Source organism: Aspergillus ambiguus (assembly GCF_047715705.1).
Source record: "Aspergillus ambiguus strain CBS 117.58 unplaced genomic scaffold BDV59scaffold_4, whole genome shotgun sequence".
In the NCBI taxonomy this organism is placed as follows: Eukaryota; Fungi; Ascomycota; class Eurotiomycetes; order Eurotiales; family Aspergillaceae; genus Aspergillus; species Aspergillus ambiguus.
This window is the reverse complement of record NW_027395517.1, coordinates 101866-123554: the sequence shown is the minus strand read 5'-3', so window position 1 is coordinate 123554 and position 21689 is coordinate 101866. Positions and strand designations below refer to the sequence as shown.

The following is a 21689-nucleotide window of genomic DNA, read 5'->3' as shown; positions in this document are numbered from 1 at the left end:
AAGAGAGAGAGAGAGATGACAGAGTCCACCGGGTGTCCGGCAATGGATCGACTAGAGCAACTGGGGTGGAAAGGTCATGGGGAGGGGTTTAGATCAACAGGGGGAAGAGAAAAGTGCTGTGACGACGATGATGAAAGATGATGATTAAGCCGGTGGGAACGTGGACCGTTTTGGACGGCTGTCAACTTCGATGCTTATTTGGATCCTCCCTTGATTATTATAGATGAGAGTGGTATTCAAATCTTGTTTATGGACTTGTTCCCATCTTCCTATCCAGGCGGTTTTACGAATTTTGGAGCTCTTGGTTATTAATAGGGTGAGGATGTTGGCCTCATGCGAGGGGTATCTTATACCTCGACAATGCATTCTTCTCGGCTGCAGCCTCTGCATATTTGCGTCCTTCAAAACAATCAGACACCTCCTTCGGTCGCGAGACTCGAGACAATTTCCGAATCATCGTCGGCTTTTTATGCGAAGGGAAACGGGGTCCCTCCACTTTCTGCCCCTGAATCCTTAATTTTAGCAGTAAATTATGACATGCCGCTAGCTCCCTTTAGTCGCGGAAACGTCGTACGGCGACGGAGAACCTACAGATCGTTAGGAATTACAATGTTTACCTAAGGCTTAGTATTATGAGAGATTCCATTAGAATATTATATCATATATATGCCCTTTCGTGCCCCTAGAGTACTAGGTAAGATAGTATATTTATGTAAGGCATAAGTAACAAGATAACAAGACAAGCCGCTTGGCTCGGGTGTTTTGTATCTCTAGTCCACGAACTAGTTCTAGGGCTATTTTATAGCCTAAATTAAGATTGCTAAAATAAGAATAATTATGCTACAACCCATTATTCTTCTTAAACCAATTGAATATATCTGGATGAGCAGGCCAGGAAGCAATCATGACGGGTTGGACCACCTAAAAGGCAATATAGGTCATCTACATCTTACAGTCATTGCGTCCGCAACAACATTGAAGTCAAAAACGAAAACATTTCTAAGACCTCCTGCTAAAATATATTCATTCTATTTGTCTGTCTGAGATAATTAATCTAGATATTCACGTAAATAGTAAATGCAAATCTGGATTTCGCCTTGAATACAGAATCGTCCTGCGTAAGTTCAAGGCAGGCTTGGGAAAACTGAGTGAATAGAAGGAATCACTTCCTTAGTGGCTTACTGGTATTCGACGTATAAATACAGACTGTCCTCCCTTCTCCCTCACAATCATCTATATCTAGAGCTCTATCTTCCGCATCCGCTCCCTCATAAGAGTTAACCCTACACCTTATAATCGATCCACAAACTTGCCAGTGCTATGGCCTCATCCCCTGATGTTAGGGAACTCCGAAGACATTAATATATTATCATTGGAATTCATCGCAACGACTAATATCAGCACCTCGTCAGTTCATTGATCTCTTGGAAAATGGGGAGAACGCTCGAACCGCGTGGCTGCTGGGTACCAGGCTTTAAACATACAATGCTAGGTTCTGGTTGAAAGATCTGTTCAATTTTCCGGGAAAAGTCAAGTAATGCGGAGCGTTACTGGCTCCAACACGCGCATCCAGAGTCCAGAGCATTTCAATCACAAAGGAGAAATGCGGCGGAGGGCGTAAAACCAAAAATATCATCGCGCCGGAGGTGGGAGCTTTATCTGAAGCGAGGTGGATAAACTGAATGTAAGTACCAAGGTGTCGAGCTGTCTCTGCAGCCCTAATGAGTGAATCTACGCTAGGCCTGCTGACCAACAGTCTCGCACGCACGAACAGACACACGATCACAATGGCTTAGGAGGCTTGGGAGAAACTCTCCGGTATTATAGGGTCTGTTTGGTCTTGACTCAGTATTCCCATAGTGAGCTGGGGCCCGGGAAAGGAATAGGTCAAACATCGGTCTTTGGCCAGAAGAGAAAGGTAAAAGTACCATTGGCCCGGTGACCTAGAGTCAGACTTCATGGACGGGAAAGTCCTTGTTTCTGTATTGCTAGAAGGCAAAGCAAGCATCCCAGATGTTGAGCAATGGACCAAGTGGCTAACGATATCTATTCCCGAAGGCGTTTTGAATATAAGATAGAAGCGGTATTCGAATTCAGCACATCTCTGTCTCATAACAATGCCCATATCTGCTGACAATGGTCAGGCTATCAGAAATCGACTAACAATTCAGGAATGCCTTCGAGGTTATTCTGTTCCTTGGGAGCTCAAAGCACGTGGGTTCCATATCCGTCGAAACAGTCGATGCTTCAGTCGCCAGGTTAGCGGCGCTGCCGCCAGAGGACCCCAAAACGGGGCGGACGGTTGTTATCAGTACGTATGGCACCTGGTCACTACGGACCACAAGCGTGGACACGATTAGGGTTAGTTTATTATTAGGGTCTAGCGTCAATGAACATCGCAAATCGACCAAGATCCCTGACCATTCAGTGTTCAACAATGGAAAGGACATTATCTACGAAGACTGGGAACTGGCGATCCATCAGAAGCTGATAGAAAACGCAGATCAATTCTCTTCTGCTCAGCTTGTTTTCCTGATTATAATATGACAGACTATGGTTCAACCACTGCAAACGGATTTCCATTTATTTGGCAATATCATGCTGGAACGCCCAGAAGATTGCCTCGCACCCCCGGACCCATCCAGATTCTTAGTGATCTTACCTCTAATCCAGGATTTAGTGCAGAGTCCCTTGAGACCCTCTTCTGGGGAGCCAGAGAGCACCAAATGGAACCTGCAAGACGTGTTTAGCGAGTGAATTAGCAGCGTGGGTAGAACTTAAAGGGCTTCCCCCCGCTGTACCACTAATTCCCTCGAGGAAAGGAGTGAAAATTCTTCGACTGATTTTGTTCCGCTCTGTCCTCGACTTCACGCCCTTTTGTTAGCCTTTATTTCTTCTATCGAGTTACTTTATGGAGGAGATCTTTGCTCAGGGTAGCTTTAGGAGCTCTGTTGTGGAATATGTTACAGATGTTCCAAAGCGATTAATCTGATAGTGAGATCACGTATGGTTTCGAATGGAACCGAATAACTATAATTGTAAGATTTACTATAACAGGGTATCTCCTCGCTGGATATGACAAAATATTTGTCTCCCCAGAACGTTACCGCCACCAGGGAAGGGAGTGCAGATGTTTCACGGCGCGATGGCTAGCACACAACGTCGGATCGACGCTTTCGAGTCCCGCTTCTCCTTGGAATGCCAGCGATACCATGCCAAAGTACGAATGTAGAAGATCTATAAAGTGCGCGGTTAGAACTCTTCTCGAAGAAAGACGTGGTGTCTTACCAGGTGGCTCCCCGACGCCTTTGCCGAACCCACCAATTATATGCTGCGTCTTTCCTAGCAGATATCGTCGGTTCCTTTTGGCGTCCACCAGCTGTAGTCGGTCCATCATCTGTCGCCAATCAGCACGCGTAACAGATGAATCATCTCACAGTACACATACAGCCAAAGTTGCGGTGTTCCAGAAGGAATAACAGGTGTCCGCATACTTGTTACTCCGCCCATTGAAACCGGCCCAAAGCAGAGCGTCTTCCGTGGGTATGGACAAACTGGGAAGTTGACGGACGCTCTCTTCCAGATTGAGCTGTGCCACTCTCTCCGATAGATCTGGCTGGTCGATGGACTCAGAATCCGGTTCGTCGTCTTCGTCTTCCCCGAGTTCAGATGTCTGTCTGGCAACGAGCCACCGGACCAGGGATTCGAAAGCAGTTGTTCCTGGGGTGAGAAGAGGGACCGACCTGCGATCGCTCTCGAGTCTCCCCAGGAATGTCAAGGCACCGATTCCACAGTACGTATGTCCAGCTGAAAGATTCAGTTAGAAAGAGAGCCACCGCGGGTGAAAGGAGACGAGACACGGCACGTACAGTGTGATTCACAAAACGATCCCTCCGCTATACCACCGTCGTAGGCCTAGTTTCCAGTCTCAGTCATGGCTTGTCCGAACGAACAACAGAAGCGGGATCTCTCACTTGACAGCCCTCGATGAATGCGACCAGCTTGTCTACATCGATGTCCTCGGCATCCCGTAAACCATCCCCGCGATATCCCTGCAATATATACCGCGTACCAGCGCCGAAACAGCAGAACCGGAGGTCGCCGCCTCCTTCGATTTTGCCATTCGGTCCCAGCACCTCCCCAAAGCTGCCGTCCTCGCGCTGCATCTTCGGCAGCCACTGTAGACACTCGATGCGCTTGACCCGGGACAGGTCATCGCCTAGGATGATCAGGATCACCAGCGCAAAGAAAGTCGAGGGCACATTGGCGGGGTCCCAAGCCTCATTCTCCGGGGTACGCTTCTCCAGCCCAAAATCGGTCCCCGTGAACCCACGAAACCCGCCGGACGGGACCTGACAGTGATAGATCCATTCGATGTAGCCTTTCCGTTCGTCAGGGGTGGTTTTGTTGTGTAGTTCGCCCAGCACGTCTAAACCGGCGATTGTGAAGAAGGCGAGAAGCATGCGATTGGAATCATTGGAGGTGTACAGGTCGGGGAGGAAGGTCTTCAGGCATCGGAGGAAGTATTTGACGTGCCGTTCTCTGTTGAACACGGGGTCTGTCATCCTGACGGTCAGCTTCTCTGTGCTGGCCGTATGTTTGGGGTAGACAGTTGACGATGCTGGATGAAGTTCGGAGACGAGGGCAATGGCGGCGGGCTGCAGCGGACCCCACATGGTCTCGGGTCTAGAAATAGTAAGTACCTACCAAAACATGTCGCATGGCCATTCCTGATGATCCTTCGCTCCTCCAACTCTCGGTCACTTAGACCAATTCCCTCCATCCAGCTCTTCTCTATCTTCTCTCTCCTCCAAGATTCAGCCGACTGCACAATCTGGCAAAATGCGTCTGCTCTCCTCCAAAACTCTGATCCAGGCGCACGCCCTGTTCCTTTTCATCCTCGCGATCTACCTCACCAAGTCGCCTGAGGTCATCACCGAGTCCGATGTGGTCTTCATGCTAGGGGAGACGTTGCGCATCGTACGTGTACTCCCCTCCTTCGACTAACCCATTGCCTTGCCGACTAACTCGCACCCGCTGTAGGATACCGCCCCCGGCCTCTCCCGTCCTCAATCCCCCTTCGCCCTATGCGGGATCCTCCTCGTCGGCGATGCCCTGGTCGACCTCATCCTCGTAACGAAAGTGCCCCAGCTCAACGAGGTCATTGCCATGGCCGAGGCGGCGCGGTCGGCGTCCCCCATCCCGATCAGCGGCGCGATACGGACGAACCCCTTCCTGGCGCGTCTGGCCTCGCTGTACTCGGAGATCTGGACGCTGCTATCGGCCCTGCGGTTCTGTCTCTTCTTTGCGGTGTCCTTCTTCATCTACCAGAGCAAGCCGGCGGCGTGGGGGGTGGACACGGGCGTGAGAGGTGGCTACGGGGCCGCGAACGAGGCAACGGCCGGGCTGGACCAGCTGAAGAACCGGGTGGTCTTTACGTATGGGTTTATGGAGATGATGTTCTGGCTTTGGGTTTGTTACTTTGTCAGGCTTGGGGGAGACGTCGCTGACTGTTTGCTAGATTTATCTCACGCTCCGGGAAGAGCGGCAGGACGCGGTTGCGCGGTTTTCCGACGAGCAGTGAAACGCGGAGAACGAGAGGACGGGACCATAGGCGCTTACGGCTATAGAGAGATTTAAATCTATGTCTGCGTTGAGAACTCCTTGGATTATTATCGGTCTTGCTAATCTCGAGACCTAAACGACCCGGTTGCACACAATGCGGGTTTTTCTCTCGATAAGGGGGTAATAGATATGCCAGTTCTCGTCGCCGTCGTTACCGTCGCACCAATGAACCCGTTGAAGTCATCCTCAGGCGAAGAAGGCGAAGAGTGCCGCTCCCACGCCTGCAAGAACGCCCGTGTCCTTCACCTGCAGCAGCGCCGCGGCACCGGTGGTAGCGCTCGCGGAGGCCGAGGCGGTCGTCGATGATCCGCTACCGGTGCTCTCACCCGTGTGCGCGGTTGCCGTTCCCGTAGTGTCGGAGGATGCACCGGTCGTAGTGGCGGAGGCTCCCGAGGCGGTGTTGGTCGACTGGGAGGTGGAGGTGGCCGAGGAAGCGCCCGAGGTCTCGGATGATCCGCCGGCGCAGCTGGCACTCTGGGGGAGGTCTGTGATCCCGGCGCCGCTACAGATCTGGTTGGCGAACTTGATGGATGCTAGACGGGCGAATTAGTCTGGTATGGAGGGTGGGGATTATCAACGCAGAGGAGGCTTGCCTTCTTGCTCAGCGCTGCCGCAGGTCTTGGCCACACAGCACGAGATGTTGGTGATGAAGGAGCTGTCCCCACAGATGCAGGCAATGTCGATCATGCTGCATTTCTTAGGGATAGAATCGGTTGCGCAGCTTTGCTGTTGGCGAGGTTAGCGATTGGTATTTTGCTGATGCTGGTGTGATGGGAGGCGTACCGCACAGGAGGGTAGGCCGTCCATGCCGGAGCCTTGAGCGGCAGCGGAGCCGAGGCCGGCGGCGAGGACGAGGACGGAATGAAGCTTCATTGTGATGGATGGAGTGGGAGCGATGGGATTTGGTTCAAGAGGAGAGAAGAAAAGGAGAGAAAGGGGAGGGAGTGTGGCGTTCGTCAGGTGGTTATGTAGAACGGCTGAAGACTCCGTGCGGGGAGTGACAGAGTACGAGGTCGAAGAGGTAGAAGAGGAAGGGAATACTGCAGACGTACCAGTCGGAGGGAGAACCAGGAGCCCTGGATGCAACAAACGCAAGGACTGCGACTCGATTGGATGGCTGGACCCGAATTGGCTCGTGCGGGCCCCTCTGATTGGGACAAGCGGACCCACTTCTCCAGGATTTGGCCCGTTTGGGATTGGTCTCTTTGTTTACGCTCCCCCTGATTTGCCGCCAGGGGATTTTCTCCACCAACCTTCTTGCTCCCTTCCATCGAATTTCTTGTTTGTTTATGTCTACGCAGTATGGACCTACTACCTAGGTACGAGGTATAGGTATGTATGTATGTGTACCTCATGGGTATTTCGTATTTTAATCACAATCCCTGGTCTGGCAAATTACCGAGGTATCAGAGTTGGAGCAAACTTAATCCGTGATGATCGAGGATGATCGACCCGACTGGGAATGGATAGGCCGCCTCCGCATCCAACAGTGGCTGGCGGCGGTGCGACATGGACCGCGGTCATCGATTCCCTCCACCGCCGCCATTCCCTCCTCATCCCTCGTGCGCCCTTACAGCGTGCTGCAGTTGCCTTGCCGTTGGGCTGATATGTCCGGGTGGGATGACGTCCTGCACACTTAAACACCAATCATCCTCTAGTCTCGTTCCTGTCTCATCATAGCTCGCACCGTCACCATGGGTCTCGGGGTGTTGGAGGATAACGTCTTGACCCACGTACCGGGTAAACTGGCTGTCTTCTCGCCTTGGCCTGTCGTCGTGTCGCTAACAGACATCTCTACAGGTACGTCGGATATCCTAGAGAAAGAACGCTCCTCCGCCGAGCAACCCATCCTGGACACCACCCTCAAATATGACCGCTCCGGTACTGTACCGATCCTTCTCGTCCCCCAGCCGAGTGACGACCCGAATGACCCGTTGGTATGTCCAGACTCGCTCTGGAAGACAACCTGGATCATCGCTGATGGATACACGCCGCTAGAACTGGCCTCTCTGGAAGCGAGATGTCACCCTGTTTGTCCTGTCGCTGGTTGCCGTGCTCTGCGCGACAACGAGCTCCCTCATGGCCTCCAACACAGTCACCATTGCCCTCCATTACGGTAAAAGCTTCACGTCCGTGGCGCTTCTTACCGGTTACCACCTCTGTGGTGTAGGCGTGTCCGGGATTCTGATCGTTCCCACCGCACGAGTATGGGGGAAGCGACATCTATTTCTGTTGGGAAACATCCTGATGGTAGCGAGCTCGGCCTGGGCCGGAGCTAGTGCCGGGAATTACCAGAGTCTCCTCTGGGCCCGGATCTTCCAAGGTGTCGCTCTAGCGCCCTTTGAAGCCCTCGTCAATGCCTGTGTGGGTGATCTGTTCTACGTGCATGTATGGCGCCCCTGGTTTACCCCGCTGAGCCATAGCTAATTCAGCGACACAGGAACGTGGCAAAAGGATGGCTCTGTCGAACGTAGCCCTATTTGGAGCTGCGTTCCTGACGCCCGTCGTCGCCGGCAAGATCACCCATGCCCTTGGCTGGGAGTGGACCTTCTACTTTGTGGCCATCTTCGCTGGCGCAGCACTCCCATTAACCTTCTTTTTCATCCCAGAAACCGCCTTCAGACGCTCCGAACACGTACGGGCCGATTTCGAGTATCCCGATGAATCAACTGTCGGACCGGAGCACCAAGATCAGCCTCCGAAGAGAGAAGATACCGCCTCCGATGTAAGCCAGACCGCGGGAGAACAGAAGCAGCCGTCTCCAACCACCAACGGAGAGCCACCGGCCCAGGACGCTTCGGAGGACGGCCCACAGCCGATCGCATCAGCTCCGGCAAAGGCGTCTTACCTCCAAACGTTGAAGCCTTTCGATGGCCGCAAAACAGATGAGAATTTCTTCAAGCTTCTCTTGAGGCCATTTCCTCTATTCTTCCAACCGGCGATCCTCTGGGTAAGTCCTATCGCAACTGCTCCTGCCTTGCGTCTAACCGATCCAGGCATGCTTGGTTCAAGGCGTCATCATCGGATGGACGGTGTTTATCGGGGTCGTCTTGGCGGCGATCTTTCTTGGTCCTCCCCTGTGGTTTAATGAGGTCCAAACCGGGTATCTATACACCGGAGCCTTTATTGGCTCACTGTTGGGCTTGGTGCTGTCCGGCGTGTTGTCGGACTCCATGAACAAGGTCATGATCAAGCATAACGGGGGCAAATATGAGCCCGAATTTCGCATCCTGCTGGTCGTCTTCCAGCTCGTCTTCAACGGTATTGGGCTCTACGGCTTTGGCATCGTCGCGCAGGACGTGGGACGATACGGATGGCTCGTGACGGATGTTTTCTTTGCGTTTGTCATCATTGGCATGGTGATGGGCGCTGTGGCCAGTGCACTGTATATTGTGGACGCCTATCGTGAGTGAACCCCTCGAGAAGAAACCGTCTGGGTGGATTACTGATGACGCCTAGGACATATCACCATCGAGGCGTTCACGTGCATGTTGATTTTCAAGAACATGTTCAGTTTCATTCTGACGTTCTTTGCCTACGATTGGCTGGTGTCGAACGGGGTGAGACCGGCGTTCCTGGCGATCTCGAGTATCCAGATGGCCATCTGCGTGCTGAGCATCCCCATGTGTAAGTGGTTGCGAAATGGTGTGTTGCCAGCGACTAACGGACGTCTAGATATCTTCGGCAAACGCAACCGGTCATTCTTTGCCCGGCACGATATTCTACGAGCTCTTCATCTGTGGTGAGCCTAGTCATGTTGTTCAACTATATCATCGTAAGGTAATAATAATAATAATATGAACTGTTTATTTAGACGACAGTCTGTTGCGTACAGTAGGTAGTGTAGAAGAACCGTTTTGGGACATCAGGTGATCACATCGCCGAAAGCGGAAGGTCAACTCCTCTTCGACTTCGTTCAACAAAAATCACCACATCATGACTTCTTCCAAGTCCAAGATTCATCATCCCTAAGTCTCCCTGTCGTGGCTGCAACAACCCATCGCCTCGCCACATCGTGACATCAGCGACTGGCCCTTACCCTGCCAAGCTCCCCCCGGATTCACGGCTGATCAGTAGTATCCCGCGGTTCGATCTCTGGTACCAACTACGTCAGTGAGACTTGGGTTTCTTCCTCAGACTTCCGGCCCATCCTAATCCCAGTGTGCATCTCTTGCGGTTCCATCCAATCGCCGTGGTTCTACTAGACTTTTGCCTTCCTTCCCCCTCTTTTCGCCCGTCCTATTTCATCCAGGAATGCCTGTCGCAACGGTGATCCCTTGCTTTCTGCACCTAGTTGTCGACTGTCCCTCGTTATCATGGCCACCGTCGAACAGCCTCCCGTTCAGCGTATCCCGCGCTCCCGCTCAGCCCGGCTAGCTGACCAAGGTAAGCTCTCGATCGTTCCTATGCGCGGTCCCTTTTCGCTGATATCGCCTGCCCGCCAGCCGCGACAGCTGCACTGTATGTAACTCATCCAGAGCGAAGACTCTCGGTGCGCGAGCCCTACTCCCGGAAGATTGATTTGGCCAGTAAGATTCCCCGCGTCGCATGTTGAGAGAGAACGTGGTTGACTGACCTGACGGCCTCTAGCTCTTCGGGAGACTGGATCCCGTCCCGGTTACAGCCATGCGTCGGCAGTCGCAGCGCTTTCCCATGCGAAGAGCCGACAGCTGGAGTCGGATAAGCAAGCTGCGGCGGCCTTTTACGTGCAGGACTACCGTGTCGAAGCCCCGTCTGCACACGGCCGCAATCGCAAATCCGTGGTGTCGTTCGCGAGCGACACAAAGGATGACGTGTCCGCGGACGATCTGACTCCTGACGTCCGCAGAGACATCCTCGTCCGGGAAAAGGCCATCAGTGCCGCCAAAGAGGCTCTGTACGGTAACAGGAAGAGGGCCGGATCCGAGCCCCCGGAGGCCTATGCCCTCTCCCACGAGGATCCGCTAGAGGGCGTGGACGGGGCCCTGTCCGCCAGCAGAATCCAGAACATCGCCAACGCTAATGCTCGTCTCTACACCGCCTCGCCGCCCGTCTCGCCCGAGCTGCAGGAGCAGAGAAGAAAGAGTGTGATCCAAGCGGCAGCCGTCTCCATGTCCCGAGACATGTATGACATCACGGAGCACACGAACCCGGTCGAGCTAGGCGCCGCCATCCCGGCGGCCAAGAGGGGCCACGTTCGGGCCCAGTCGCAGAGATCGGTCACCAAACCCGATGCCACCGCGTTGCAGCATGCCATTGCCGTGCAGGAGATCGCGCAGAAGCGCGCTGCGGAGAAGCTGGCCAGCATGCAGGACGAGACCTTGATCTACCGCGAGTATTACGGCATCGAGCAGCAGCCGACCCGGTCCACTATGGGCACTCGCAAGAGAAGAGGCTCCATCGAGTCGGACACCTCCGCCTTTGACATGGAGAGGTCGAAGGAGATCCGTCATCAGATGACGAGCCTGCGGACGAAGCTCGATGCGGTCGACGAGCAGAGGGAGCGAGACCGCGCGCTCCTGCTGGAGGCCGCGAAAAGAAATGTCGACGCGACCATGCAGGATATGGAGCTGCGCGTGTGTGAGCAGACGGGCCGCGCTCCGCCTTCCTTGCAGAAGGAGTGGGAGGAGGCCGCCCTCGCGAGAGCGCAGAAGGACCTGAAGAACATCGACGCGGATCTCGGACTCGACGACAAGGTCAACCTAGGGCTTCAGAAGTATATGGACATGGCGGATGTCGAAGCCGTCGCTCGTTCCAGACTCCAACCCACGTTTGACGAAATCACCAATCGTGCCGAGACGGAGAGGGCCAAGGTTCTTGAGGAACGCTTGGACGAAGAAGAAAGACAACGCCAATTGGCCATTGACCGGCAGCGAGATGCCGACACCAGAGCAGAGGAGAAGCGAGAGAAAGGTTAGTGCAATGTCCCCATTGTGGTTGAGTGCACAATTATTGACTGGCATGATAGCCGCCTTGAAGCAGGAGTTGAGGTCAAAGGAAGGCAAATCCTGGCTCTGGAGAAGAAAATCCAAGCGTGTCAAGACCCGTGAATCCACGGCTGGGAAATTCACGACCGACGAAACCGCAGTAAAAGAACCTCAGCCCCAGCCCCAGCCCCAGACTGCGTCGGAGCCAGCAGCGGAAGCTGTGCCTAAAGAGACGACTGTGCCCCAGACTGGCGCGGATCACGACCGCGGTGTCGTCGCGTCCGGCGCAGCAGCTGAAGCAGAACCCACTACTATGGAGCCCGTGACTCGGACCGAATCAAAGTTCAAAACATGGTTTGGCAGACTGAGTGGTCGCCGCGCGAGCGCTCCGGCGGGAGAGACTGTTGGTAGCAAGCTCGCTGCTGAAGAGCCCGTCGCCGGCGCAGCTCCAGCTACCGAAGCTGCCACAGCCGGCGAATCCGCCGAACGCGATGTCGCCCCTGCCACAGGGGAGGAGTCCGCTGCCGCGGATACCTCAGAAGCGGTGGATTATCAAGACCGAAGAGTATCAAGTGCCACGGGTGGAGGGGCCACCGATGCCCCCGAGAACGAGCGAGCGGCCGCTCTCATGTCGAACCCCGTCACGGCGGAGGATCTGCGCGAGATGCAGAGGAAGTCCGTGGATGAGAGCATGGTCCCCGGCCTCCGCTCCAAGAAGAAACGACTTAGTGGTGAGGGATCGAGCTCCGGATCCGAGAATGGCGAATGGTCTCGCCTGAAGTCGAAGCTTTCGAAGATGGTCTCCAAGGGCGACGGGGAGCTCAAGACGAACGGGGCGACGGGCTACGACAAAGAGAGCCGCCGCGACTTGCCTGTCGAGCACATCGCCGCCGATGACCTGCCGCAACAGGCACGAGAGGAGCTGCGCGAGAGTGCTACCGAGCATGGCTTGCCTGTGCCACCGGTGATTGGGAAACGCGCCAGCATTGGAACGGGCCGCGAGTCCCGGTTCTCGGAAGATCTGTGATTATATGCTCTGCTGATTATGTATTTATTGTGCATGCGTACTTTGTTGTGGATTTTGGTGTTTAGGCTTGGTTTATTCCGGAGAAATGGAACATACGCGGATATGTCAGGCTTCGGAGTTGGATGTGTGTTTTAATACGTGTGGCTTAGTGTTTAGTATGATAATGGAATCCTTGTCCGATGGTGCGTGTTTTCCCCCGCATGGATGGATCTATTAACCGGCCGATGCTACGGAGTCTACAATATATTCGAGGTAAATATCCGCCAATCCCTATGCAGCACCGGGGTATTTCTACCGCGAAGCCCGACGACCGATTTCTTCAAATACCGCCCCTCGCCTAGAGTCAAGGAGAATAGATCCATTGACGCAGACGAGAACAACATGCGGGTGTTTAGCGTGCTGTGCTGGCTCTGGCTGGGGCTGCTAGCCGGGCTTCCCATGACATCCGGCACCGACAATGGCAAAACCACCGCCGTCACCTGGGACCAATACAGCCTCTCGGTCAAGGGCGAGCGACTGTTCATCTACTCGGGCGAATTCCACTATCAGCGACTCCCGGTGCCCGAGCTGTGGCTGGATGTTTTCCAGAAGTTGCGCGCCAACGGGTTCAACGCCATCTCCAGTACGGACCTCCCCATCCGGAGAGACTAAGCTAACAATGATCGACGACAGTCTACTTCTTCTGGAGCTACCACAGCGCATCGGAAGGCGAGTTCGACTTCCAGACTGGCGCGCACAACCTCCAGCGGCTATTCGACTACGCCCAACAGGCCGGGCTGTACGTGATTGCGCGGGCCGGGCCGTACTGCAACGCGGAGACGTCGGCGGGGGGTTTCGCGCTGTGGGCGGCGAACGGACAGATGGGCAGCGAGCGCACCAGCGACGAGGCATACCACACGCGGTGGCGGCCGTGGATCGAGGCCGTGGGGCGCATCATCGCGGCGAACCAGATCACGTACGGCGGGCCGGTGATTCTCAACCAGCACGAGAACGAGCTGCAGGAGACGGTGTACGACGCGGCCAACACGCGGGTCGTGTACATGGAGCAGATCGCCGCGGCCTTCGCCGACGCCGGCATCGTCGTGCCCAGCTCCCACAACGAGAAGGGGATGCGTGCCGTCAGCTGGTCCACCGACTACCATGACGTCGGCGGCGCCGTCAACGTCTACGGCCTGGACTCGTACCCCGGCGGGCTGTCGTGCACGAACCCCAATTCGGGCTTCAACCTGGTGCGCACGTACTACCAGTGGTTCCAGAACTACTCGTTCACGCAGCCCGAGTATGTGCCCGAGTTCGAGGGCGGCTGGTTCCAGCCCTGGGGCGGCGTTGTTTACGATACCTGTGCGGCGGAGCTGTCGCCGGAGTTTGCCGACGTCTATTACAAGAACAACGTCGGCTCGCGCATCACCCTGCAGAACCTGTATATGGTGTTTGGCGGCACAAACTGGGGCCACAGCGCTGCTCCAGTCGTGTACACCTCGTACGACTATGGCGCGCCGCTGCGCGAGACCCGCGAGGTGCGCGACAAGCTGAAGCAGACTAAGCTGCTGGGCTTGTTTACCCGGGTGTCGGCCGATCTGCTGAAGACCGACATGGAAGGGAATGGCACGGCGTACACGAGCGATGCTTCGATCTTTACTTGGGCGCTGCGCAACCCGGACACCAACGCTGGGTTCTACGTCGTGGCGCATGCGAGTAGCCCCTCGCGAGCGGTGACGAGCTTCGCGCTGAATGTAAACACCTCTGCGGGTATGTTGTCTCCTCGCCCTGTTCCCTGAGTTCGACATGTGGTGGCGCGCGCTAACCGCTCACAGGGGCGATCACGATCCCGGATATCCAGCTCGACGGCCGGCAGAGCAAGATCATCGTGACGGATTATACCGCGGGGAAGAAGTCGTCGCTGCTGTACTCGTCGGCGGAAGTACTGACGTACGCGACGCTGGACACGGACGTGCTCGTGTTCTACCTGAATGTCGGACAGACGGGGCGATTCGTGTTCAAGGATGCGCCGCCGCTGCGCTTCCAGGTGTACGGCGGCTCGAAGGTGAGCGCCTCGAACACCACCCACGGCACGGAGTATTCGTATGTGCAGGCCGCAGGCGTCACGGCCGTGAAGTTCTCCAACGGCGTGCTGGCTTATCTCCTCGACAAGCCCTCCGCGTGGAACTTCTTCGCGCCGCCGCTGACCTCGACGCCGGAGGTCTCGCCAGACCAGCACATCTTCGTCCAGGGCCCGTACCTCGTCCGTGGAGCGTCGATCCACGGCGATACCGTAGCGGTCACGGGGGACAATGCCAACACCACCTCTCTCGAGTTAGTTCTCTCCCCTTCATCCCCTAGATTCCACACCACATGGGCGTGATGGCTAACGTCTGGCAGGGTGTACGCGGGAGATAAGCGGGTGATGAAGGTAAAGTGGAACGGAAAGACGGTGAAGACGAAGAAGACCGCGTACGGCAGTCTGGTCGGGACGGCGGCCGGAGCGGAAGACGTGACGATCTCGCTGCCGACGCTGGGCCCGTGGAAAGCGCAGGATACACTCCCCGAGATCGACCCGGACTACGACGACTCCCGATGGACGGTGTGCAACAAGACGACGTCGGTGAACGCGCAGAAGCCGCTGTCGCTGCCGGTGCTGTATTCGGGCGACTACGGCTACCACTCGGGGACGAAGATCTACCGCGGACGGTTCGACGGGACGAACGCGACGGCGGCCAACGTCACGGTGCAGAACGGCGTGGCGGCCGGGTGGGCAGCCTGGCTGAACGGGGAGTACGTGGGCGGCGCGGTGGGCGATCCGGACAAGACCTCGACGTGGGCGGTGCTCGGGTTCAACGCGACGAGGCTGAAGGCGCGCGACAACGTCCTCACCGTCGTGTTGGACTACACGGGCCACGACCAGAACAGCCAGGGCCCGTTGGGGACGCAGAACCCGCGGGGGATCCTGGGGGCGACGCTGGTGGGCGGCAACGGGGGCGGGTTCACGTCATGGCGCATCCAGGGCAACGCGGGCGGCGAGAAGAACATCGACCCCGTGCGTGGCCCCATGAACGAGGGCGGGCTGTACGGCGAGCGTATGGGCTGGCATCTGCCCGGGTACACGGCGCCGCAGTCGGCGATAGCGAGCAGTCCGCTGGACGGGGTGTCCGGGGCGGCCGGCCGATTCTACACAACGAGCTTCCGGCTGGATCTGGACGCCGACCTGGACGTGCCCATCGGGCTGCAGCTGGGGGCGGCCAGCGACACGGCGGCGGTGGTGCAGGTGTTCATGAACGGGTACCAGTTCGGGCACTATCTCCCGCATATTGGGCCGCAGACGTTGTTCCCGTTCCCGCCGGGGGTGATTAACAATCGGGGGGAGAACACGTTGGCGATCAGCATGTGGGCGTTAACGGCGGCGGGGGCACGACTGGACCAGGTGGAGCTGGCGACGTTTGGACAGTATCGGAGTGGATTTGATTTCAACCAGGACTGGAGCTATCTGCAGCCACGGTGGAAGGATCGGGGGGAGTATGCATGAGGTAGTTGATGTTGGTAGTAGAAGTTGAGTTGACAGTATGTAGTTGATCGGAGACGATGGTTGGTCACCGCCCCTTTGGCGCGCGGCTAGCGAGAATATCATATACACATGTGATCTCGACCTACATCTTCACCTTTTCTTCCTCCACCCTCAATCCCCAAGAATGCCCCCCTCTCACCCCCGTACCTCCAGCGTTGACCTCGACTCGCCTGACCGTCCATTCGACAATATCATCAACTTCCGCGATGTCGGCCGCTCCATCAACAGCATCGTGGGAAGGAAGTATGCATCCATGCCTGGCAACTCCAGACCGCAAGCTGACCTAGTCCCAGCGTTCTGAAAGAAGGCGTTCTCTACCGCAGTGCCCGAGTACGCCCCGACACCTGTCCACGACGACGAGGCAGAGAGACTGACTAGACAGCTGGACGACGCATCCGAGCGTGACAAACGTCGTCTCACTGACGAGCTGCACATTGCGACGGTCATCGACCTGCGCTCGTCGTACGTTCGTCACATTTGTGTAGAATGCTTTTCGTTCCTGTGCCGATGCTAACTGCCCTAGAACCGAACACAACATGGCCATCGCCAAGCGGCTCGCGGACCGGGGTGGCGCATCCGACTCGACCTCGTCTGCCCCTGTCAGCGACGAGAACGTCCATCTCCCGGACCTTCCCGGCGTGCGACGGTGTCTGATCAGTCTCACGGGGAAGGCGTTCGAGCGCAGTCTCGTGTGGAAGCTGGACTGGTGGAATTTCTTGTAAGCGCAGCCTTCACCCCGAGACATACGGGGGCAGTATTGCATGCGTGTATGGATGTACGGTATGCTGACGGCGACTAGCAAAGTGCTCGCGCTCGCCGCATCAGGCTATCGGCCTGACGCGGTGATCCTCGTCGGCGAGCAGGTCATGACGCCGCGCGGACTCACGGGGCTCGGCCGCGACACGCTCGACAGCAGCACGGCGGAGCTGAGGGAGATCCTCGAGCTCTTCGCTGCGCCCGACGGCGCGGCGTACCCCGTGCTGGTGCACTGCACGCAGGGCAAGGACCGCACGGGCCTGGTCATCCTGCTGTTGTTGTTGCTGACGGGGGCGGTGGCCGAGGACGCCCTGGCGGCGGACTACGTGCGGTCGGAGGCGGAGCTGGTCGTCGAGGTGGAGGAGCGCATGAAAGAGATCCGGAAGCTCGGGCTCAACGAGGACTACACCAAGTGTCCACCAGGGTTTACGCGGGACATCCGGGCCTATCTGGACGAGCGGTATGGCGGGGTCGAGGCGTACCTGCGGGATGTTGGGGTTGGGCCGGAGAAGCTGGATGCGATCAAGCGGGCGTTGCTTGCTTAGACGGTGATCTTGGGGAGAGCATGTACAGCATATGAAGTGGGATTAGATCCAAGTAATAGTAATTATGTATATACAGTCGCCGTGTGAAACAGTCAACAGAGTGGTATCGATAGTATGTCCAATAGAAGCAAAGACTCCCCGATGCCACCTTCTATAGCCCTAGCCCTAGCCCAAACGCAATACACTAATCAATACAGAAAACTTTACATGCGAGCCCCGCGGTAGTAGTTGGCGTTGGGGCCCGCGGAATCCAGCGTGACCGGCTCCTCGTAGGTGCCGTCTTCGGCGGCCACGGGGCCCTCGGGATGTCCAGCGTGCAGGTGCTTTTCGCCCTGCGGGACATGGCGGCGGGTACGAACCGACGGCAGCAGATCGATAACAAAGGAGAGGACGTAGAAGGTGAAAATGAGGGCGATCACTGGGAGGTCAGTCAGTCTCGGTCAACGGGTAGAGTCGCGACGGCAACGTACCCCATTCCAGAACGGCGGCGGCATTTCGCTTCTGAGGCCCTTGGCCTCCCAGCACGCCAAAGGCGATGGCAAGGGCGATCTCCACCACGACGAAGAACGCCTTGATGATGAAGCTGGCGAGCAGGATCCGGTGGTTTGAGCGGTAGAAGATTCCCAGACGGAGGTACTCGGCGCAGATCAGGATCGCGCTGATCAGGTAGCCCACCCTGCGGTGTGTCAGTCGGTCTCGAGGCACGGTACAGGGACTGGGGGAGGAGGGTCAGTCGTACAGGAACATGACCAGAAACCCGTCGTGTTTGGTCGGATGGCGGAGGGTATCATAGCACGACAGCAAGATCAGACCCAGAGCGCCGGCGATGGAGAAGAAGATGGAGCCGATGGCGCAGGCTTTGTCAAACCAGCCCTTGTTGGGCACCAACTGACCGGCATGGCGGAGCCAGCGTTCGGCGATGAAGGACAGATCGAGGAACACAACAGTGATGACACTCCCGGTGATGAACAGCGGCTTGAGGCCTTGCGCGCCAAGATCGGAGATATATCTGAGGTCGCATCAGTGAGTAATCCACCGGAGATGGGGCACAGGAACGTACGCGATGGTCTGACCTGTCTCCATACTACCTTCATATACCGGCGTCCCCTGTACCGCCCAGTTACCTAGCAAGGCCAATAGCATGGCTACGGGCAAGACGAAATCGAAGGTTAATAGGGTGTTCGTCTGGGCGCGTCGGGGACCGAGTGATCCGTACCTATCCACATGCCAGCCGATATGAGGGGGAAGATCCAGAAGGAGATAATCCACATGGTGGTGGTAGTTTTCTTTTTCCTTTTGCGTTTGATGACGATGCGACGAGAGTATCGGTCAACGTGCGACCGACAGGAGACTCTCCTGAGTATGGAATAATATGGAAAAGCGAGTGACAGCGACGTAGATCTGACACGGCGGTTTTATTAGTCTTATATTATTCTTCTGTGCGACGACAATCGCAAGGACAAGGCGAAGGTATTATAGACACGGCGCAACGAATTGGAGGGCCCGGAAGCGGCGGATGTGGCTGAGACGGACACTCACAGGATTATGCCTAAATGTCGATCCGAGACGGAGTGGAATGGAATCCCAGGCAGCCGTCGAGGGAGATCACAGCCACCGAGGGAGGCAAAGCGGCGGGGGCAGAGGAGGAGATGGTGTAGAGGAGGGGTGGAAAGGGACGAAAAAGGGAGAGAGGGAGAGAGAGAGTCGGGTGGGAGTGGAACGATCTTAATAATAAGAGGCGTTGGTGATGTACATCAACGGCGCCAAGTCCCTCGACCTCCCTGGGTATTATTACCTGGAGGATATTTACATATGAGGATCACCGGAGAGAACTGGAGGGAATAGAATAGTAAAGTAAATTTTTGAAAACAAGATTGACTTGTGCGATCCATGGGACGCCGCTGATGGCATCATCACTGCCCCCGTCGTCGACGTCATCCGGTATTTAAGGTTATTATTTATAGACCTCGATGGAAAAGGCAGCAGCTTTATTAGAATCCGTATGAATGCAATAATTCCTGTAGAAGCGAAACCATCAAGCCCAGAACCAGCCTTCTATACTAAACTCCGTTACGTTTTTTCCTTTGAGGGTCATCCCACCCAACCCAAACACAGGGCACGTAGAAAGTCAAACCAAAGAGCGCGTTCGCGTTGCCTTCGAATAGGAAAGAGATCGTGTCCGCAGCCCACAGAACTGGCCACGGCTTCAGCGAGGACGATTCGCTTTGCGGCGTTGACGACTCCCGCGGTGGGCCGTCTGGTGCGTGGGCGAACCCAGAGGTACCTTGCGCTCCACCACATCCACCATTTGCACCTCATCCCCACTGCCGTCCGACTCGCTCCTCTCGTCATCTTCCGACGCCGATGCGGGTGGGGTATGTCGAGATCTGACCGAATGTCGTCGGCTGGGAGGACAGCGCTCACCGTAAGCCGCCGCAGACGGATAGCCGGTCATGTACGGGGCCATGCCCGGGTGACCTGGTGATCCTCGCAGCGGATCCATCGGGCTGTACATCAGGTACGATGACGGAGAGATCTGATATGGGGGCGGTACCCAGTGAGGATCATCCGGTAGTGGCCGGCCAAGAGTTGGGCTTTTCGTCGACACCGGGGACCGAGTAAGCGGGGAGGAATAAGGCGTCTGCAGTGGCGATCGCGGCGATGAAGCGGGGAAGGCCGTTCGTAGGGAGCCCGATCGTGGGGGCGTTTGCATCCCAGAGGCCCTGGCTCCCTCTCCCTTGGAGTAGGGGGTTTTGCGGGGAGAGGTATGATTGCTGCCCCGCGGTGTCATCGGCATGCTACCATTGGCGGCGTTTCGATGGGTAAGGCTCTCCGGAGTCGTCCTATAACTCCGCTGCGCCCGCTTGTGCTCCAGGGCCTCCAGCTCCGGCCCGGACAGACGGACATTCTTTTGTCCCAGCATTTGAGCGCGCCGGATCCGCTCCAAGGCCTTCTCCACCAGCCACTCCTCCTTGTCCTTCATTGCCAACTGCACCGCATAGGCCACGGTGGTATCCGCATCGTCGTACAAGTCATACTCTGTCCCATCCATCGACTCCGAGTCATCGAACTCCTCACCGTAGTCCAACATCCGACGCGGCCATCCAAAGCGGCCGTCCCGGTCCATCCTCGCCGCGATGGCACGCCCCTCCCGCAACCACAGCTCGTCCTCACTCCCAATTTCCTCGATCCGCGCGTCGCCGGCCTCCATCCATGGAGCCATCCGCCTCCCGGTTTGTCTCCCCAGTCGTGCCCCGGGTGGTCTTCCCCATCGGGGCATCCCGTAAGGAGTTCGCGGCCGACCACCTAGACCGCCTCCTCTGAAAAAGCATTCTCGATCGGTTTATCCATGAAAGCGGCGTGGCCGAAGACGGACACGCCAGTGGCTCCAATCAACCAGAGCACGGTGGAGATGGGAGAGGCCCAGATGCCCAGGGGGACGGCGACGATCAACAGACCGGTGTAGAGCTGGGAGGTGTTGAAGCGCGCGACGCCCAGGTCCAGATCGCGTCCGCCGAGCTTGCCGATGCCGTAGAGACCGCCCGTGACAAGGATGATGACGAAGAGGAGGATGGGGTTGGTCAACAGGCTGTAGATGCTCAGCATGACAAAGACGACGGCATAGTTGCTGGAGAAGTAGGAGAGGTTGTAATTGACCCGGCTCTGGACCTCGCCGAAGTTGGCGGGTTTGGACAGACGCTTCAGATCGAGGAATTCGGACACGGGACGGAGGTTGGCAAAGCGCGTGCCCAGCGACTGAGCGCGGACGCTGTTGAACCGTTCGCCGAAGCGCGAGGTGATGGCATCGAGAGGGATCTGAATGGGGCTCATGGTGAGGGTACGATGAATTGAAGAGTGTAGAACGGTAGAGGAGGAGCGAAGGTGAAGAAATGAAGCACAGAGAATGTGTGGAATGAGAGTCGTGGCAGAAAAGGGGGAAGAAAGAATGAGGCTGAGAGAAAGCGGCTTAGTTGGCCGAAATGAAGAAAAAGAGGCGTTGACCCTTTCTGCCGCCTTCTGGTTGGCTCCCGCCGATCAACAGCCTCGAGTGGCTAAACCACTCGTTCCCTAGGGAGAAGGATAAGAGGGAGAGAAGGATGAAGATGAAGATGAAGATGATGGAGATTATGAGAGAACTATGAAGAAACGACGAAATGTCCAGCATCAAGCATCCAGATCCTCCACCGGTTTCATCTACCTCTGAGAGCGGAAGACAAGACCAACTCAATGCGGCCGTCAGTCCATCTCGCCTTTCTTCATCCGGTCTCTAC

General features: G+C 56.4%; 12 protein-coding genes across 12 annotated transcripts; 7 read left to right on the top strand and 5 right to left on the bottom strand.

The window, feature by feature from the left end:
• Nucleotides 1-138: 138 nt before the first annotated feature.
• BDV59DRAFT_106480 (uncharacterized protein) lies at nucleotides 139-622 on the top strand. Its single transcript, XM_073686535.1, has one exon. It carries the CDS (start codon nucleotides 224-226, stop codon nucleotides 515-517), a length of 294 nt encoding a protein of 97 aa, XP_073551200.1. The 5' UTR covers nucleotides 139-223; the 3' UTR covers nucleotides 518-622.
• A 2349-nt stretch (nucleotides 623-2971) lies between these two features.
• Nucleotides 2972-4627, bottom strand: cdc43 (protein geranylgeranyltransferase type I subunit CDC43). Its single transcript, XM_073688445.1, has 5 exons — nucleotides 3975-4627; nucleotides 3870-3915; nucleotides 3449-3807; nucleotides 3289-3397; nucleotides 2972-3237 (listed from the first exon to the last, which is right to left on the bottom strand). The coding sequence occupies exons 1-5, from the start codon at nucleotides 4563-4565 to the stop codon at nucleotides 3104-3106; spliced, it is 1239 nt and encodes a 412-aa protein (XP_073551199.1). The 5' UTR covers nucleotides 4566-4627; the 3' UTR covers nucleotides 2972-3103.
• Nucleotides 4628-4704: 77 nt separating this feature from the next.
• Nucleotides 4705-5669, top strand: BDV59DRAFT_106452 (uncharacterized protein). The gene is made up of 3 exons (XM_073686534.1): nucleotides 4705-4980; nucleotides 5044-5472; nucleotides 5522-5669. Exons 1-3 carry the CDS (start codon nucleotides 4843-4845, stop codon nucleotides 5582-5584), a joined length of 630 nt encoding a protein of 209 aa, XP_073551198.1. The 5' UTR covers nucleotides 4705-4842; the 3' UTR covers nucleotides 5585-5669.
• A 142-nt stretch (nucleotides 5670-5811) lies between these two features.
• Nucleotides 5812-6498, bottom strand: BDV59DRAFT_198815 (CFEM domain-containing protein; the record flags this gene model as incomplete). The annotated part of the gene is made up of 3 exons (XM_073693228.1): nucleotides 5812-6158; nucleotides 6204-6351; nucleotides 6409-6498. The coding sequence occupies 3 exons, from the start codon at nucleotides 6496-6498 to the stop codon at nucleotides 5812-5814; spliced, it is 585 nt and encodes a 194-aa protein (XP_073551197.1).
• Nucleotides 6499-7014: 516 nt separating this feature from the next.
• BDV59DRAFT_106444 (putative MFS transporter) lies at nucleotides 7015-9487 on the top strand. Its single transcript, XM_073686533.1, has 8 exons — nucleotides 7015-7365; nucleotides 7426-7562; nucleotides 7624-8013; nucleotides 8066-8575; nucleotides 8622-9030; nucleotides 9085-9252; nucleotides 9301-9367; nucleotides 9440-9487. Coding segments are annotated over exons 1-8 (1728 nt in total). The 5' UTR covers nucleotides 7015-7319; the 3' UTR covers nucleotides 9441-9487.
• A 37-nt stretch (nucleotides 9488-9524) lies between these two features.
• Nucleotides 9525-12743, top strand: BDV59DRAFT_170636 (uncharacterized protein). Its single transcript, XM_073688444.1, has 4 exons — nucleotides 9525-10011; nucleotides 10071-10154; nucleotides 10216-11517; nucleotides 11573-12743. The coding sequence occupies exons 1-4, from the start codon at nucleotides 9942-9944 to the stop codon at nucleotides 12556-12558; spliced, it is 2442 nt and encodes an 813-aa protein (XP_073551195.1). The 5' UTR covers nucleotides 9525-9941; the 3' UTR covers nucleotides 12559-12743.
• A 1-nt stretch (nucleotide 12744) lies between these two features.
• Nucleotides 12745-15511, top strand: BDV59DRAFT_170632 (glycoside hydrolase superfamily). Its single transcript, XM_073688443.1, has 3 exons — nucleotides 12745-13180; nucleotides 13231-14307; nucleotides 14373-15511. Exons 1-3 carry the CDS (start codon nucleotides 12763-12765, stop codon nucleotides 14918-14920), a joined length of 2043 nt encoding a protein of 680 aa, XP_073551194.1. The 5' UTR covers nucleotides 12745-12762; the 3' UTR covers nucleotides 14921-15511.
• A 10-nt stretch (nucleotides 15512-15521) lies between these two features.
• On the top strand, nucleotides 15522-16126 carry BDV59DRAFT_170628 (beta galactosidase jelly roll domain-containing protein). Its single transcript, XM_073688442.1, has one exon. The coding sequence runs from the start codon at nucleotides 15605-15607 to the stop codon at nucleotides 16076-16078; it is 474 nt and encodes a 157-aa protein (XP_073551193.1). The 5' UTR covers nucleotides 15522-15604; the 3' UTR covers nucleotides 16079-16126.
• Nucleotides 15522-17439, top strand: ptyA (putative tyrosine/serine protein phosphatase). Its single transcript, XM_073688441.1, has 5 exons — nucleotides 15522-16360; nucleotides 16411-16447; nucleotides 16500-16579; nucleotides 16641-16835; nucleotides 16917-17439. The coding sequence occupies exons 1-5, from the start codon at nucleotides 16242-16244 to the stop codon at nucleotides 17416-17418; spliced, it is 933 nt and encodes a 310-aa protein (XP_073551192.1). The 5' UTR covers nucleotides 15522-16241; the 3' UTR covers nucleotides 17419-17439.
• BDV59DRAFT_170622 (Frag1/DRAM/Sfk1 family protein) lies at nucleotides 17440-19308 on the bottom strand. The gene is made up of 4 exons (XM_073688440.1): nucleotides 18479-19308; nucleotides 18158-18427; nucleotides 17889-18094; nucleotides 17440-17836 (listed from the first exon to the last, which is right to left on the bottom strand). The coding sequence occupies exons 1-4, from the start codon at nucleotides 18559-18561 to the stop codon at nucleotides 17622-17624; spliced, it is 774 nt and encodes a 257-aa protein (XP_073551191.1). The 5' UTR covers nucleotides 18562-19308; the 3' UTR covers nucleotides 17440-17621.
• Nucleotides 19277-21176, bottom strand: BDV59DRAFT_106349 (uncharacterized protein). The gene has a single exon (XM_073686532.1). The coding sequence runs from the start codon at nucleotides 20696-20698 to the stop codon at nucleotides 19625-19627; it is 1074 nt and encodes a 357-aa protein (XP_073551190.1). The 5' UTR covers nucleotides 20699-21176; the 3' UTR covers nucleotides 19277-19624.
• On the bottom strand, nucleotides 20725-21249 carry BDV59DRAFT_198808 (putative COPII vesicles protein Yip3; the record flags this gene model as incomplete). Its single annotated transcript, XM_073693227.1, has 1 exon — nucleotides 20725-21249. The coding sequence occupies one exon, from the start codon at nucleotides 21247-21249 to the stop codon at nucleotides 20725-20727; it is 525 nt and encodes a 174-aa protein (XP_073551189.1).
• Nucleotides 21250-21689: the final 440 nt, after the last annotated feature.

Coding starts and splice junctions, on each gene's coding strand:
- BDV59DRAFT_170632 (XM_073688443.1), top strand. CDS start 12,763: ATGGATCTATTAACCGGCCGATGCTACGGAGTCTACAATATATTCGAG. Junction 13,181..13,230: donor CGGGTTCAACGCCATCTCCA/GTACGGACCTCC, acceptor GATCGACGACAG/TCTACTTCTTCTGGAGCTAC. Junction 14,308..14,372: donor GAATGTAAACACCTCTGCGG/GTATGTTGTCTC, acceptor AACCGCTCACAG/GGGCGATCACGATCCCGGAT.
- BDV59DRAFT_106444 (XM_073686533.1), top strand. CDS start 7,320: ATGGGTCTCGGGGTGTTGGAGGATAACGTCTTGACCCACGTACCGG. Junction 7,366..7,425: donor CGTCTTGACCCACGTACCGG/GTAAACTGGCTG, acceptor ACATCTCTACAG/GTACGTCGGATATCCTAGAG. Junction 7,563..7,623: donor ACGACCCGAATGACCCGTTG/GTATGTCCAGAC, acceptor ACACGCCGCTAG/AACTGGCCTCTCTGGAAGCG.
- cdc43 (XM_073688445.1), bottom strand. CDS start 4,565: ATGACAGACCCCGTGTTCAACAGAGAACGGCACGTCAAATACTTCCTC. Junction 3,808..3,869: donor ATCGTTTTGTGAATCACACT/GTACGTGCCGTG, acceptor TGAATCTTTCAG/CTGGACATACGTACTGTGGA. Junction 3,398..3,448: donor GGAACACCGCAACTTTGGCT/GTATGTGTACTG, acceptor GATTGGCGACAG/ATGATGGACCGACTACAGCT.
- BDV59DRAFT_170628 (XM_073688442.1), top strand. CDS start 15,605: ATGAACGAGGGCGGGCTGTACGGCGAGCGTATGGGCTGGCATCTGCCC.
- BDV59DRAFT_106452 (XM_073686534.1), top strand. CDS start 4,843: ATGCGTCTGCTCTCCTCCAAAACTCTGATCCAGGCGCACGCCCTGTTC. Junction 4,981..5,043: donor TAGGGGAGACGTTGCGCATC/GTACGTGTACTC, acceptor CACCCGCTGTAG/GATACCGCCCCCGGCCTCTC. Junction 5,473..5,521: donor AGATGATGTTCTGGCTTTGG/GTTTGTTACTTT, acceptor ACTGTTTGCTAG/ATTTATCTCACGCTCCGGGA.
- ptyA (XM_073688441.1), top strand. CDS start 16,242: ATGCCCCCCTCTCACCCCCGTACCTCCAGCGTTGACCTCGACTCGCCT. Junction 16,361..16,410: donor AACAGCATCGTGGGAAGGAA/GTATGCATCCAT, acceptor ACCTAGTCCCAG/CGTTCTGAAAGAAGGCGTTC. Junction 16,836..16,916: donor CTGGACTGGTGGAATTTCTT/GTAAGCGCAGCC, acceptor GACGGCGACTAG/CAAAGTGCTCGCGCTCGCCG.
- BDV59DRAFT_106480 (XM_073686535.1), top strand. CDS start 224: ATGAGAGTGGTATTCAAATCTTGTTTATGGACTTGTTCCCATCTTCCT.
- BDV59DRAFT_170622 (XM_073688440.1), bottom strand. CDS start 18,561: ATGCTATTGGCCTTGCTAGGTAACTGGGCGGTACAGGGGACGCCGGTA. Junction 18,428..18,478: donor GAGACAGGTCAGACCATCGC/GTACGTTCCTGT, acceptor ATGCGACCTCAG/ATATATCTCCGATCTTGGCG. Junction 18,095..18,157: donor GGGTTTCTGGTCATGTTCCT/GTACGACTGACC, acceptor GACACACCGCAG/GGTGGGCTACCTGATCAGCG.
- BDV59DRAFT_106349 (XM_073686532.1), bottom strand. CDS start 20,698: ATGCCCCGATGGGGAAGACCACCCGGGGCACGACTGGGGAGACAAACC.
- BDV59DRAFT_170636 (XM_073688444.1), top strand. CDS start 9,942: ATGGCCACCGTCGAACAGCCTCCCGTTCAGCGTATCCCGCGCTCCCGC. Junction 10,012..10,070: donor AGCCCGGCTAGCTGACCAAG/GTAAGCTCTCGA, acceptor CCTGCCCGCCAG/CCGCGACAGCTGCACTGTAT. Junction 10,155..10,215: donor CCGGAAGATTGATTTGGCCA/GTAAGATTCCCC, acceptor GACGGCCTCTAG/CTCTTCGGGAGACTGGATCC.